Raw genomic sequence first — 15,887 nt, 5'->3', positions numbered from 1 at the left:
ACTTAATTGAACTGAAATGTCACATTCTTCTGCAGTCTGTGGACAGTCAGTCTTCAATTGGCGTGCACAGTTTGATTATCATTACTGATATGAGTACTGTCAGGGGACACCAAAGAGCATCCTGAATGAGCATCATCTTTAACTTCTGCCTGGCCATTTTTAAACTATGTTATCCATTCATAACACTGAGTATAGCTTAAAGACCCATAAACATATTTTGAACTTCATGCAAAATTTAATACAGACACATTGCTCCTCTAACTTTGCCATCTCAAAAGTCACAAACTGTGTGACACAATGTTCTACTCAATACAGCACTGAACAATAACTAAGAGACATAGAACAGTAAAACTTACAGCAGTTACACATTAAACATAGGTGAGTTTAGAGAAGCCTTCCACATTTTGCTCCAACACACCATTGGCACAAAACTACGAATGTTCCAGAATTTTTGAACAGACCTCATATAGCCCCCACAGTTCTCTATATAACCAAATTTGTTACCCATTCTTACTTCAAGATGTTTACTGCAAACAGATACTTTTTTTAGTCAAGTTGTGCCACAAATTCATTTTCTCTGGAATTCACTTCTTTACTTACCCATTAGTTACCCAATTTACTCATCTGAATTTCAGAATTTTTCGTCTTCTGTTCACTACTTCTCTATGCTGCCTGTTGTCCACTTATCAGTCACATATGTGACTCAACTACCGCCTCCATTTCATGTCATTCAGTACTCATAACTGCAGACGGGTTTTATACAAGCTGTGCATAAGCTTTTATTCATTGTATTTTATAATTGCTACCTTTGGAATGTCAAAATGTGTATTTTGGTCACCATTACCAAAAGCTTTCTCTAAATCTCCAAACGTCATTAATACAGGTTTGACTTTTTCAGTCTACAATTGTAAGGTAAATTGTAGTGTCAGTATTGCCTGTTGGGTTCCTCTCCCCTCCCCCTCCTAATTATTCAATTTGGTACTTTGAATTCATGATGTATTAAGCTGATGACTCCATAACATTCACACCCATCAGCATCACTCTTCTGTGGAACTGGTATTGTTATATTCTTTTTGATGGCTGAAAGCATTTCATCTGTCGTATACCAGCATATCTTGCATACCAATTTGTATTGTTTTGTTTTGATATGTTTCCAAAGAATCTCAATAATTCTCATGCAATACCATCTACTTCATGTGCCTTTTTTACTGAGTTCTTTCAGTGTTATTTCATGTTCTTGCCACATTATCATATTTCCCACATCTTCTCTTTCCATAAAATCATCTTCAATTTATTTCCTTCATATCTTTCAGACAGCTCGAAATGCAGTGCTGCCACAGTATAGTCAGCTGGGACAAAATAGCTGGTACAAAATAGCTGTGACAAAATAGCTGGGACAAGATAGCTAGTGTGTGTGTGTGTGTGTGTGTGTGTGTGTGTGTGTGTGTGTGTGTGTGTGTGTGTGTGTGTGTGTGTGTAGTTCTTTAAAATGATTCACACAAATGTTAAATTCAGGTGATACTGAGGAAATTAGATTAGGTAGTGAGGAGACACTGGAAGTGGTGAGTTTTGCTGTTTTGGCAGTAAAGTAACTGATGATAGCTGATGTTGTGTTGGCTACTATGGGAGTCAGCAAGGACACAAACAAGGAAGGAGAGAATTTTTGATGGCCAGTGGAAGGAGTCTGAAATGATCTGTACACAACACTTTAAGGTTAAGTAATCACCTTGTTTCTAAAAAGAAAATAAACGCAACTTAACTTTCTTCTTGTCCCTTCTGTGCAATTACATTACACACTATTACTACTCGCAGAACATTGGCTACATATCATCTTCCAATTACTTAGTACTGGTGCTCTTGAAGACTGCAACTGAACTGGAGCAACCAGAGATAATTGGCTAGCTCAATCATTTTTGACGGGGGCACTGAACTCTTCCTTCCTGGAAGTGAGGTGCTGCGTGCTCTTTCCATTTGTCCACAGGTCAGCACCTTCTTGATTCCGTTTTGTGATGCTGTGCGGATTGGTGTGCAATTAATGCTTTAGGATTGCACAGCTGAAGTAGAGATGATATAAACTGTAAAATGGCAATGACAAGAAAAGTGTTTCTGGAGAAGATAATATAAGCTTAAGGGTTAGGAAGTCTTTGCTGAACTCTGAGGTGTAGCCTTCAATGGGAATGAAATGCCAAGAAAGAGATTAGAAGTTTTAGAAGATGTTTCTACAGAATAATGCTGAAGATTAGATTTGTAGATTGTGTAACCAATGATGAAGTACTGAACAAGACAGGTGAAAAAATATTGTAACTTAACTTGACTAAAAGACGAGATCAATTAAAAAGAGACATTCTGAGACATCAGGGAATCATCAAGCTAATATCGGAGGTAAGTGTGTGTGTGTGAGAGAGAGGGGGCAAGGGGTTAATTGCAGAGGGATACCAAGAGATGCCTACAGCAAGCTGGTTCAAATGGATGTGGGTTACTAAAGTTATTCAGAGATGGACCAGTGTTCAGATGGAACAACAACATCAGTTTCCCCTTTGTTTCAGCTGGAGCAGTTGAAAAGGTTGATGACAGTCTTTGGGAACCATATCTTAATCTGGAATCTCTAAAGCTACCATTCTGATATAGTTGCACCTGAGGTGCAGTCATTTATACATTGAGGGACATATGCCTCTCTGCTGTGGTTTGTGGTATGATGTAAAAAGTTTCAGCTGAAATTAGCTGCACATATTTAATAATCTCCACAACTGACTTCCGTAAGGAGGACCCAGTTTCAATTCCTGGTACTTCCAAGGAGTTTTTCTTGGCAGAAGGTCTGGAATGGAATCCAAACAGTCTTCTGATGCCAATTGAGGAGCTATTTTAATGAAAAGTAGCAGCTCCTAGGCATACAAAGCCAAAAATTGTTGGGAGAAATATGTGCTGACCTCATTGCTTCTGTACCATATCTGAATGACACAGTTGCCGGTTGGCACGTTACATGATCCTCTGGGCCTGATCACACAGTTATTAATTTCATTAACTTTTTTAGATATTTTATACATGCAGAGTGCATAGCTACTCGCTAGCTATGTTCACTGAACATAGCATACCACTGACATTAATGTGAAATACTTCAACTGACACTTAACAGTTTTCATAGAATGCGGATTTAAAATTAAATAGTTATCATAGGATGTGGATTGAAACTCTGTCACCACCAGTGCTATAAAGCCCTTCATTGTTCATCATTAAACACTAACAATACTTGTTGTCTCCATATCTGTGTAATTCAAAGGACAAATTGTGAAGACAGCTTCATAGAACATTGTACTGTGTCATTCTCAACTCTCCTTCGTAATGCTTTAGTGTCATTACAGAACCATATGTCACTTCATTTATGTTCCCATTTTAATTCATTTTTCACTCTGTACTGTTAGGATCTGTACAGGGTAGAAATCTAAATGGATTATATCATACACTATAATTTGTAACCTTATCATGCAACTTCCACAAAATAAAAATAGAGTGTAGGTAGAATTGTGGAATTAATAGAGATTGAAAGGCCTGCACTAAAAGTAACATTATGTGTAAAATGTATTGGTGGTTGGATAATGGACAAGCTAAAATGTAGTCAGCACACTGAGCATTCCATCATGTTTTACACTCACAAGTATCTTTCTCTGTGCTGTCTTTCATATAGTAATTTGTTCATAATGTGGCATTAGCATATTTCATCAAAATACAAGAGGTATTAGAGATAAAGTTAGTGACCAGCTTATAGAGGTTGACTATGATGTTATTGGTATATTGGAGCACCACTTAAATAATCTGACAGTTCAGAGGCTTCCTTTACCATGATACAGATTAGCTGGCTGGTTTTCAAGGAGTTCTTTGCTAAGTGGAGGGAGTGGCCATGCATGTAAAACACAGTATTACATTTGAGTCCATAGATGTATCATGGCACTCCACTGAACAGGTATTTGAATGTTGTGCAGGGGCAGCTGAATTTAGTAAAACTAAACTCCTAATTGTTGTTATTTGTAGGTCCCCTAACTCTGACTTCTGAACAGTGGTGGCCCATGAGTATACATTTTGGGTGTTTACAAATTTTTAGATTCATTTAAATTTGAGGTTGTGAAATTAATATTATCTGCTGTATAAGAGTTATGCTTATCAACAATTTTATACAACTACAGCCACTGCCAATAATAATAACAACAGCAATAATAATAATAATAAGATGCATAACTTATCTGACAAAAGAAACAACTCTTCTTGTGGGTTTCTGTTGTTTTGTACATAATTAAATACAATTTAGGGCAATAACAAAATAATGTGTAAGCTTTCACAACTGTCTGTTTAGGATTTTTATGTAAGTGGGAGTTTTTGTGCTTTTCCACTTTTTGGAACAAATATACAAGATCCCTAACAGTTTTATTTGTTCAAATACTTACGACTGGGTTGAAAATCAGATTTTCTGATGCTGCTCTGAAACAACTTGTGCTAACTGTACATTTCCTTGTTAAATGTTCACTTGTAGTCATGCTTATTTGATTTCATCACTCCTCAATCAAAGGATCTCTTCTTAGAGATCCTAGTTCCTTTGTGGCTAACTTTTCCTGGAGATTTACTGTTCTGTTCCCAGAATCAGATTTTCACTCTGCAGGAGAGTGTGCACCCATATGAAACTCCCAGGTATACTAAAACTGTGTGCTGTACTGAGACTCGAACTCGGGACCTGTGCCTTTTGTGGGCAATTGCTCTACCAAGCATGACTCACAACCCTTCTTCACAACTTTACTTTTCTGTTAGCATTTAAAATAGATTCAAGATAGTTCATGTTTACAATGTGCATGAAAGGCAATTCCTGCACAGTAAACAACCAACTCCAGACAAAAACTGTCATTTGTGGAAATAATTAAACTCAAGTTGTAATGTTGACCAACATGGTCACTTGATTGAAGTACAAATGAGGCACTGAGATCTGTAAGTGCCTAAAGCACACTGCCACTAATCCCACATTTAAGTGAGTATCAGAGGAACCAGTGAGATGACTTTTTGTGAATTTTTGTATGTACGATGTGGACCTACCATAAAGATAAATGTGACTCGCCATGAGACCAACAGATTTCAGAAGCATGAATAAATGTCACAGTCGACAGTGATGTACTTTAAGCTCTTATGATTCTCAGTGCCTCAAATGGAATACTGTATGATGAAATTCATAACATAATATACTATAACTCATCTAGAAACCCACAAAATAGGTTTATTGACAGTACAATTTTAACACATACTGATATCTGATCTAATTTACTATATAGTGAGTGAATTAACATATCTGAGGAGTGTGCTATCTAGCAATATTTATGCCGAGTTAACAAGGATAAAAGTCTGCTGCAGTGTAGTACCACCCGGTGACACTGACGTAACCTTCTAGTTGATTTGTGTGCATTGTTTATCAAATTTGTATATATTTAGAACATATGGGAATCACATTACTTGAGATGCACATGCACAAAATCTCCTTAAAATGTGTACAAGTGTACATGTACTCATGACCTTGATGCCAAGTTTCACAGAGTCTAGAGGAGCAGTGGCACGCTAGAATTAAGTGCCATATATTTCAGATTGCAGCATCTATGTTAGGTTTAACAGCATTCAAAGAAAAGCATCCAATAAATCCACAAGGTGTCGAAAGTTAGGGTTTTCACATGCTCTTGTGCTCTTAGACTGCAACTACCACTGCTTCAGAGCAGTGTACCATGGGGTACATGGAACAGTAGCACAGACATAGACAATATTTTTATTCATTCTTCAGTTCTAGGTGGGCATTCTGTTAGTAAAATGGTGATGATCTTTCAGACCAAACGTCACAAATTTTAACACTCACAGGCGCTTTTTCTCTACTCAAATACATGTTGTTGTTGTTGTTGTTGTTGTTGTTGTGGTCTTCAGTCCTGAGACTGGTTTGATGCAGCTCTCCATGCTACCCTATCCTGTGCAAGCTTCTTCATCTCCCAGTACTTACTGCAATCCACATCCTTCTGAATCTGCTTGGTGTATTCATCTCTTGGTCTCCCTCTATGATTTTTACCCTCCACGCAGCCCTCTAATGATAAAATTGTGATCCCTTCATGCCTCAGAATATGTCCTACTAATCGGTCCCTTCTTTTTGTCAAGTTGTGCCACATACTCCTCTTCTCGCCAATTCTATTCAATCCTTCATCATTAGTTATGTGATCAAGCCATCTAATCTTCAGCAATCTTCTGTAGCACTACATTTTGAAAGCTTCTATTCTCTTCTTGTCCAAACTGTTTATTGTCCATGTTTCACTTCCATACATGGCTACACTCTATACAAATACTTTCAGAAATGACTTCCTGACAGTTAATATATATGATTAAAAACTATGTGGAAAAGATAATCCAATGGCAACAGAGACTTTTTTAAACCTCATTAAGGAACAAGAGTTGGGGGACATTTATAGTGCCGATAACATGGGTGAGAAATATAATGCTTTTCTTAACACATTTCTCATGTTCTTTGAAACTTGCTTTTCATTAGAACATTCTAGACATGATACTAGCAGTAAAAGGCAGACCGGGTGGCTGACTAGTGGGATAAGGATATCATATAGAACACAGTGGGAATTATATCAAAATGTTAGAAGTAGTCTCAATCAGTCTACTGTAGGCCATTACAAACAGTACTGTAAGGTGCTCAAAAATGTTATTACGGAGGCAAATAGCATACGGTATGCAAATAGAATAGCTAAATAAAATTAAAACCATGTGGTCAGCCATGAAGGAATTGTCTGGTCAGCAGCACAAGGTCAACAAGGTCATAGTAAAAATATTTCTGTTACTGACGAGTCAGATATGTGTACAGTATTTAACAATCACTTTCTGAGCTTTTCTGGTGAATTAAAGAAAAACTCTATAGGGAATCATATAACTCTCATGAAGAATGCCTTTTCAAGATATGTGTTTGAAATACTCTTCTGTGATACTGATAAGGGGGAGATTGAGTCAATATCACTGAAGACTAAGGATTCTCATGAATATGATGGAGTAGCTAGGAGAATATTAAAGTACTATGCTTCACATGTTAGCCCTGTACTTAGCCATATTTGAAATTTTTCCTTTAAGAGTGGTCAGTTTCCTCAATGTTTAAAGTACTCAATAGTAAAGATAGTTCATAAAAATTGAGACACGGATAATGAAGACAATTTTAGATCTATTTCTATGCAACCTTTGTGCTAAAGTTATTGAAGAGGCTCTGTATGTAAGGATAATTGCTCATAAAGTTTCATGTAATTTGCTATCAAATATACTGTTTAGTTTTAGATTTGGTTAAACAACTGAAAATGCTATATTGTCTTTTCTCTGTGAGGTACTGTATAGATTAAACAAAAGCTTTTGAATGCTAGTCACAAAATATTGTTCCAGAAGTTGGACCATTATGGGATATCGAGAGTAGCTCACAACTGATTCACCTTGTGCTTTAACAACAGACAACAAAAGTATTGAGAATGGCTATGATATAGGGTCTGAGTGGGGCATGTTTAAATGAGGGCTGCCCCAGGAATCAGTGCTGGGGCCACTCCTGTTCCTTATGTATGTAAATGACATGTCCTCTAGTATTACAGGTGATTCTAAAATATTTCTGTTTGCTGATGACATTACCATGATAGTAAAGTGTACAATGTTGGCACTGTTTCAAATATTGCAGTTAATGACATAAGTTCAATGTTTCTAGAAAATAAACTAATGCTAAATCACAGTAAGACTCAGTTTTTACTGTTTCTAATATGCAGTTCAACAAAACCTGCCATTTTAATTTCACACAATGGGCACATGATTAGTGACACTGAACAATCAACATTTCTAGGTGTTCAGATAGATAGTAAACTGTCATGGAAAGCTCACACTCGGGATCTCATTCAAAGACATAATGCTGTCATTTTTACTGTGAGGGTTAGAACTTAAATAGCTGTAACAATTTATTCACAACTGATACAAAAGAGATACATGTTAGCACCTGTTACTGTCCTTCAAAGTAACAGCCAGCATTGTGAAGAACCCATTGCCAGTGATGTGGAAGATGTAGTGTACCGTTATCAGAGCCTGTTGTGTTGTTGGTGTGAGTGGAGGTGTCTACTGCCTGTCAAATCTCTAGAACACTTAGGTGAATTCCATGAAGTGGTTCCTTCATCTTTGGAACCAAATCAAAGCCACAAAGACTTGAGTCTGGGGAATATGGTGGATGTTACAGTACTTTCCAGTTCCATTGACCAAACAGAGCAGCCACAGCTTGCACTGTATGTGCCCACACATTATCATGCAAAATGATGGGTTGGTTGCACAGAAAGTGTCGCAGCTTCTTTCGCAAAGCTGGTCGCAGGTTATTCTGCAAAAAAGAACAGTAATACTATGCATTGACAGTCTGCTGTGGAGGAATGTAAAGTGTTAGGATAACATCATCACAGTCGTACAAGAGAATCACCATAACTTTAGACCACTTCATCCACACCATCAATAGAACAGGCTCTGCTAATGGTATACTATGCCTTCCACATCACTGGCAACATGGATCTGCAAAACACTGGTGACTTCTTTGAAGAACAGTAACAGGTGCAAACATGTAACTCTTTTGTATTGGTTGTGAATATAATAGTTGTCACTATTTAAGTTCCAATGCTCGTATTTGAACAGTATTGGAAGTAAGTGATAGTTCAACTCAAAAAGTAATCTGATTTGCTTATTTTCATTTGCTTATGATGTATGGTATTACATTTTGGGGTAACTCTTCCCATTCTCAAAGGATATTTTTGGCTCACAAACGAGCAGTTTGCCAATAGGTGGTGTGAGTTCACAAACCTCTTGTTCACCCCCCGTACATTAGTCTGGGCATTCTAACATTGGCCTTTTGATATATATATATATATATATATATATATATATATATATATATATATATATATATGTGTGTGTGTGTGTGTGTGTGTGTGTGTATGTGTGTGTGTGTGTGCTTTACTATTATTTCTTGTTAACAAAATCAGGTTATTTCCAAGGATTAGTAGCCATCATTCAGTTAATGCTAGAAAGAAATCTAACCTGTATTTGGATCGCACTTCCTTGACCCTTGTGCAGAAATGTGTGCAGTATACTGCTGCATCCATTTTCAGTAATCTACTATAAGAATTCAAAAATCTTAGCACTAATCCACGTGCTTTTAAATAAAATCTGAAGTTTCCTCATTCTGTCAAGGAGTTCCTTGGAAAATTAACCTTATGCCTGTGTTGTATTGTTGACTCTTTTTACATAAACTTATGGCTTGCCTTTTTTTGGTTTCATAAACATTTTATTTTAACTGTTATTACCTTTATGTTGTAATTTCTTGTACTGACACGTTCCATGTCCTTGGAGTTTCACTCCTCAATTTGGTCCTATGGAACTAGACATTTAAAATAAATATAATACTAATCGTGTCATAAAGGAGAATAGTCAGGGATGCGTTACAAGCTAAAATACATGTCAATAAAGAGAATTATTTGTTAATAAGTATATACATTACATAAACAATGCACTATCAGTACCATTCTATGCAGTATGAGTCACATAAACTGTTGACCCTAAATGTTTCTGGAAATCGCATTAAACGAACTTTGGTTATATAGACATGTTTTATAAAATGATGTGCCAGTATAGCCAGAATGTTGTTAGTAGGGTGACACAGGCCACACAAGTGTACACATTTCTAGAACTGTGTAGTACTGAATACTGGTTTTCTTGTTTCATAATGTACACTTATTAATCATCTGATCAGAGTACAGCAGACATGCCAAAAGTCAATTATACAATTTATTTGTATAACATTATATCCAGTGTAAAGAAACAATATTTAAAACTATTACCATTCTCCTTATATTTACATAATAAAATTAATGATAAATGAAATCTTGCTTAAATTATGACTCCATCCTTCATTAACTCTTACACCAAGTAGTAACATTTCTGTGTCAGAATGACATTCAGCTTCTTTTTCAATAGATGTAGCTTCATATTCAAATGTTTAAGATTTTCTTACTGATGTATTGAGAAGCTTGAGCATAAAATTTTAATCACTAAACAGGAAGTATAAAAGTATCTTTATTTCGTGCACCATATATATGGTCAAAATGATTTTTCATAAATAATTCTGGTTTGCTGGGTAAAAAGATGATTACCTTATAGATTTATAAATAAGGAACTGTTAACAGTACATATTTTCAAGATATGATCCTTAGTATACATAGTATATTACTAGACCTTTCTCAAAAAATAATGTCATACCTTATTATTGATTCATTATAAATGTGATATACAACCATACATACATCCATATCAGTGGAACTGTACCATAGTTACATTGAAAATCAAAGCCACATGATTTACTTCATACATTCTGAAATGAAAATTTCATTTTAAATTCTGATCTAAACTTAGTCCTAGAAATTTGACAGATATTAATTCTGCTATGTCCTTATTTTCACGGACTGTTTTCTTTTCCTAGTATTTTGATTTTTGAAACCTGCACTGTGTTGAGGCCTATGTGTTTTTGAAATATTCAGAGTCAACTCACTTCTGACAGCAAACTAGAATGATATTGAGCATGTTAATGATGCAGTGATATATTGTTTCTGCTTCATAGTTTCCAATTAAATTGATGTGCTGTCAGCAGACAACTGATGGAGAGTTAACACTGTCGAACAAATCATTAACATACATCAGAAAGAGAATAGGGCTTTGATGATACCTTATGTTTTGGATAATTTGCTGTATTTCATCATCCAAAAGATGAGGTAATACATTCACATGAACTTCAAATAAATTCACACTTAATAACATATTGCCACTACAGGACTCAAACTGCATTTACATTGTGTGGCCCTAATCTCCAAAATTAATTATTCTCTAGAAATGTACAAGGAATGTATTTTGTGAAGTAGACCACTATGTACATTGTTCAGACATCTTCAAAGATTTTAGTATTTTTGCACTTTCTTTTCAGGTCATTTAAATATAAATGATGTTCTTGATGAACAACAAACAACAGTTCATGTAAAATGAAATTAGACTTACACAGCCATATTAAAAGACCAGACAATATCTCTAGAACTTCTCTTGGCCTGAAGAGTTTGGAAAAACGTCTTTAACTAGGTGCTTAAAAATGTAATGACCTCAAATTCAATGTAACCTTAAATTGTATCACTGCAGGTCAGAACACATAAAGTAAGAAATTTCAAATGATTCAAAACTTAAACAAAATGCTCTCTTTGCACTCCTTTACAAATCGTCACATTATTAATTCAACGACTGAAAACTCCTTTTGTCAGAATGACAAGTAACAACATTAATTCCATGGAGTATTTCACAGTGGTGTGTGTGGATAAAGTCTTCTTTGTTGTCAAGCTACGCCATTTCGAATAAAATCAAAGATTCAACAGCTATCACAGTGAATCTCATCAGGAGCAAAACTACTGACTTACAGGTCTGTCACAGAATTCCTCTTATACAGGGAAGGCAGCAACCTCTGTAACCTTACAGAGCAGGGCAGAATTAACAGATTCACAGGAAGGGAAGTTCAACAGCTTCTGGCATCTCTGTTTTACTGAATTACTGAGTTATCTCAAATGATAATAAGTGCCACATTGTAAACTGTGAAACCTACCTCCATACATATCTGTACCATCCATCTTTGTTTCTGTTTGCTGTTCAAAGCCTGATACATCTGCTACTGAGGGTACACAGCTGATCTTGCTTAAAATTGCTATGCAACTGATCTTTGTAAAACTGCATCTTTTGTAGCAAAATTCCAGATGAATATGCATGCGTTAAGACCATCTTTTCATACTGTACATTCAAAATGTATATAGTGATTACAAATAGCTGTATCCATTAATTATAGAGGTAAATTGATAAGAGTTATAGACAATGCAAAAGATGGTTCAGTACTTTAAATTTATTATAGGTGTTCTTTATGACTCCACTTGGTCACACAGACAACATCTAAGCTGCAGTCCACTTCATGCCATACTTTCTGAAGTTTGCAAGGGGTCACTGATGCGAAGGCATCAAAACTTGAATTTTTAGGTCTTCTGGAAATATACATAGCAAAGGAGACACTTATAAGTGGTCTTTCACATAACCCCATAAAAAGAAATCTATGGGTGTCCAGTCCAGACACTGAGGTGACTGAAAGCTAAACACACCATTGTCATGACTGATAAAATATTTTTGGAGATGTGGACTTAAAAAATATGCAAACCTTCCTACCCCATTGTGGGGGGTGCTCCATCTTAGTGAAAGATGTAAGTAATTCATGCAATTCATACGATGATGTGGAATAAGCCATTGCTCAAGCATGTCCAAGCAGATGTTTGTTGAAAAACTTAGCTTAATGAATAAAAAATGAGCATGCAGTTTTTGAGCTGACATTACTGGCTTCCACTTCACTGTGCTTACACAATTATCAAAGTAGTGAACTTCCTTTTATGTTCTGTGTCATTCTTATTGATGTATCACTGTGTGTTAAATAGTTGTAGCCATTTGTTATTATTAAATTCATATAGGGTTGCCCTGCATTCTGTGTGCAGTGTTCACCTAATGCCAACTTCTGAAGCTTCCTTTACTTTATGTGGAGCATGTTCTCAGCATAAAACTAAATGACAGTATGAATTGTTTCACTGATTTAAGTGCTCCTGCCTTCACACAGAGCACCATGATTTCTGATACTAAGACAATTATCTCTAACAGGGCATAACACATCATGGATCTTGGAGGTTGGTGGGAACTCAGTCCATATTCTAGAGCACACATCGTATTTTGCTGCTCATTACTCCATAGTACAGAATAAATGCTGCTGGCTTGATCACTTCTACTCCATCACAAGATGTCCTTTCATGGTGACACCTGGAAGTGTCCACAGTGTCTACCTTTCTGTAGCCATTTTACCTGAACTTAAGTCACAAATGCTGAAGTTACAGAGAAAAATGTTTGTCATCAGAAATAATCATTGCTCTGTCCATATCCACAGCTGAGTGTTTAGCATGGCAGAATGTCATTTGAGAGGCCCAGGGTTCATTCTCAGCTGGGTTGGAGATTTCTCCACTCAGGGATTGAGTGCTATATTGTCTTCATCATCATTTCATCCTTGTTGATGTGCAAGTTGCTGAAGTGGTGTCAGCTGAAAAAGACTTGCACCTGGCAACCAGTCTACCCAACAGGAGGCACTAAGCACTTGTACATTTCATCTTCATCATTTCTCTGTGTACAAATATGTCCAAAATTGCTTTTCAGCATTCAGATACTGATTGATGTGGGTTGGTTTGGTACACACTGCATGACCAGTTGAGTCCCACCTTTTGGTCATCTAACACATACAAGAATGGTACAGTATAATGTCAGTAAACTATAAAGACTTTAAGAAGCCTTTGAAAAACACAACTTGAAAAATAATTTTGATATTTCAGAAAAAAAGAAAAATAATTAATATTTATGTTAGGAGTGCTGTCAAAGCAAGTGGACTTACCCCACCTTGATAGATTTCAAATGGTAACACGCATTTCAACATATTCTATATGCTTGAGCCTCCTTTTGTTGTATAGGGTATATAGAACATAATAGCTGAATGAATGTGTTAACTGTAATTCAGGTAAGTCCAATATTAAGAGGTAAATAGCCAAGTTTTGCATTTTTTAATGCCACTGTGTAATTGACATATCATATACTGCTCTACAACAGTTTAACAACTGCTTAGAGAGGACAAGTATAGATTGTTGAAATCAATTTGTTCCTATTTCAAGAGATTATTATACTTGTGTTATTGACACAAATTAGCTTGAAATTACTGGTAAATAAACTAAATAATTTTGTTGCACTAGTATTTCTGAGCCACTTCCAGTGTTACCAATTTTTCTACACATGATTACTGTACATAAAAATATCTTTAAGAAGATGTAGAATAGATAAGTTTCAGACATCAAGTGTCGTTAGAAGGATCTATTTTTTTTTTTTTCTATTCAAAATTATCAAGCCCTCTGCTGTTATATATCCAGAATAGCACTTAGAATCTTGTAACTGCCAGTCTTTTATATGAAACTGATGAGTACTAAATTATAATGTCTTCTCTTATAGGCACTGCTCTTCTGTACAGCCTGCATTGGAAGTGCAAGCTTACGAATGCAAGAAAAACAGAACAATACAGTAACTGCTTCAGGAACCACCAATGAGAGATGAAGTGAAATGTATACATGGCAACTATTGGGACTGAATCTCTACAATGTTTGTAAAGTGTTGAAACAGCAACCTGATTATATAAATGAATAAGGTTGTCACTCATAATTAGCAAAAATGTGTTAAGATGTAACTAATCTTAATACTGAAATAAGGACATAAGAAAATAAGTTTTACATCACATAGAGTTCTGTATTCTAAACAAGAACACATGATAACACAAACAGACCAGTAAAGAGGAATTGTAATGTCATGAGACTGAAAATATTTTAATTGACAAATGCGACAAATGAGCTTCTTCAATATGTTTCAAAAGAGGCATAACTCAAAAAACTTCATGACAAATTAAACTGATTCCAGGCCAGAACATGAAGCCATTGCTCACCTGTGGTAGGTAATACTTTTGCTTCCAATACTACACAGACATGGCTCACCACCTGCCTCGCAGACTACTGTGCATCTTGTTATGTTTTACAGCTGTAAAGTTATGTGAATAAGTACATTGCCCATGAAATGATTGATTCTGGGTTTTTATATTGATATGTACAGTAGGTGGTTGCACATCTCCTACATGACATGCTCTGTCACTGCTGAGTTCAAGAGATCACTTTGAGTTGGGCTGCAGTCACATAAACATGGTTACCTCAGCTGATTCTGACACCTATTGATTGCCAATTGTGAAGCATTTTTCATTACCTGCAATCTGAAGAGAATAGTGATGCATAAATTCATCAAAGAATGAGCTTAGTATATGGAGAAAACTTTGAATGATGGTGCTGTGTGTGAATGGTGACAAAAGTTTTAAAGATGACCAAACTCCTACGCATGATGAAAGGGTCAAGGATACTCCTTGGGCCATTTCAGAGGGACATTTCTGATCACTTGCCATACAGTTCCAGCCTAGCATCTAGTGACTTCCATCTTTTCCCTGAACTAGAGATGTGGCTAGGATGACAGCAGTGTCTAACTGACAAGGAGCTTTGAGACAACTTAAAGACTTATTTAAATTCATTGGTGGCAACATTTTGTTTGGAAGATTTTGGAAAGCTTGTCCAGAGGTATGGCAAATGACTAAATCATGATGGGGATTATCTCAAAAAGTAACCATAACTGTATATAACTTTTAGTAATAAAATAATTTTTATATGCACTTATCTTGTTTTCTGTCTGTATATTCAGGCTAATCTCAGGAAATACTGTAACGATTTTGATCTGGTTTTGAACAGTAGACTGATTTACAAGGAAGAGTAGTGTATATAATATGTAAGTATTTTATGGAAAGTGACTGAACAGTGATGAATTAAAATCTCCTGCAACTGTGCAAACATTGCCATTATCACTTATTGGTACAACCACTGCTACTTTGCAGAGCAGCAAAGCTTGATGAAAATCTGCAGTATGTGTGTGCCTGAAAACTAATAGCTACATGATTGAATCCCAGCCAGACCACTAACTTTTCACACTGTCATTTAACCTAGTGTTTGCACCTCATAATGATATGGGAATCTGCCAGAAATTAAACATGCTTTAGATTCCATGTCCAGCTTTAGGTATGCTGTACTTGATTGTATAACCAGTTAAGGACATGCAAATTGTATAAATGACCAATTTTACCCCAGGCTGTT

General features: G+C 36.0%; 1 protein-coding gene across 1 annotated transcript in view; it reads left to right on the top strand.

Moving 5' to 3' along the window:
• Nucleotides 1-15,412, top strand: part of LOC126274671 (tetraspanin-6-like) — a 137,663-nt gene extending 122,251 nt beyond the window's left edge. The window contains exon 5 of the mRNA XM_049977133.1: nucleotides 14,164-15,412. Within this exon, the coding sequence (XP_049833090.1) occupies nucleotides 14,164-14,265 (102 nt within the window). The 3' untranslated portion in view covers nucleotides 14,266-15,412. The remainder of the gene's footprint in view (nucleotides 1-14,163) is intronic.
• The last annotated feature ends 475 nt before the right edge of the window (nucleotides 15,413-15,887 follow it).

Source organism: Schistocerca gregaria, chromosome 1, assembly GCF_023897955.1.
Source record: "Schistocerca gregaria isolate iqSchGreg1 chromosome 1, iqSchGreg1.2, whole genome shotgun sequence".
In the NCBI taxonomy this organism is placed as follows: domain Eukaryota; kingdom Metazoa; phylum Arthropoda; class Insecta; order Orthoptera; family Acrididae; genus Schistocerca; species Schistocerca gregaria.
The sequence above is the reverse complement of the archived record's forward strand: the minus strand, read 5'-3'. Positions and strand labels throughout refer to the sequence as shown.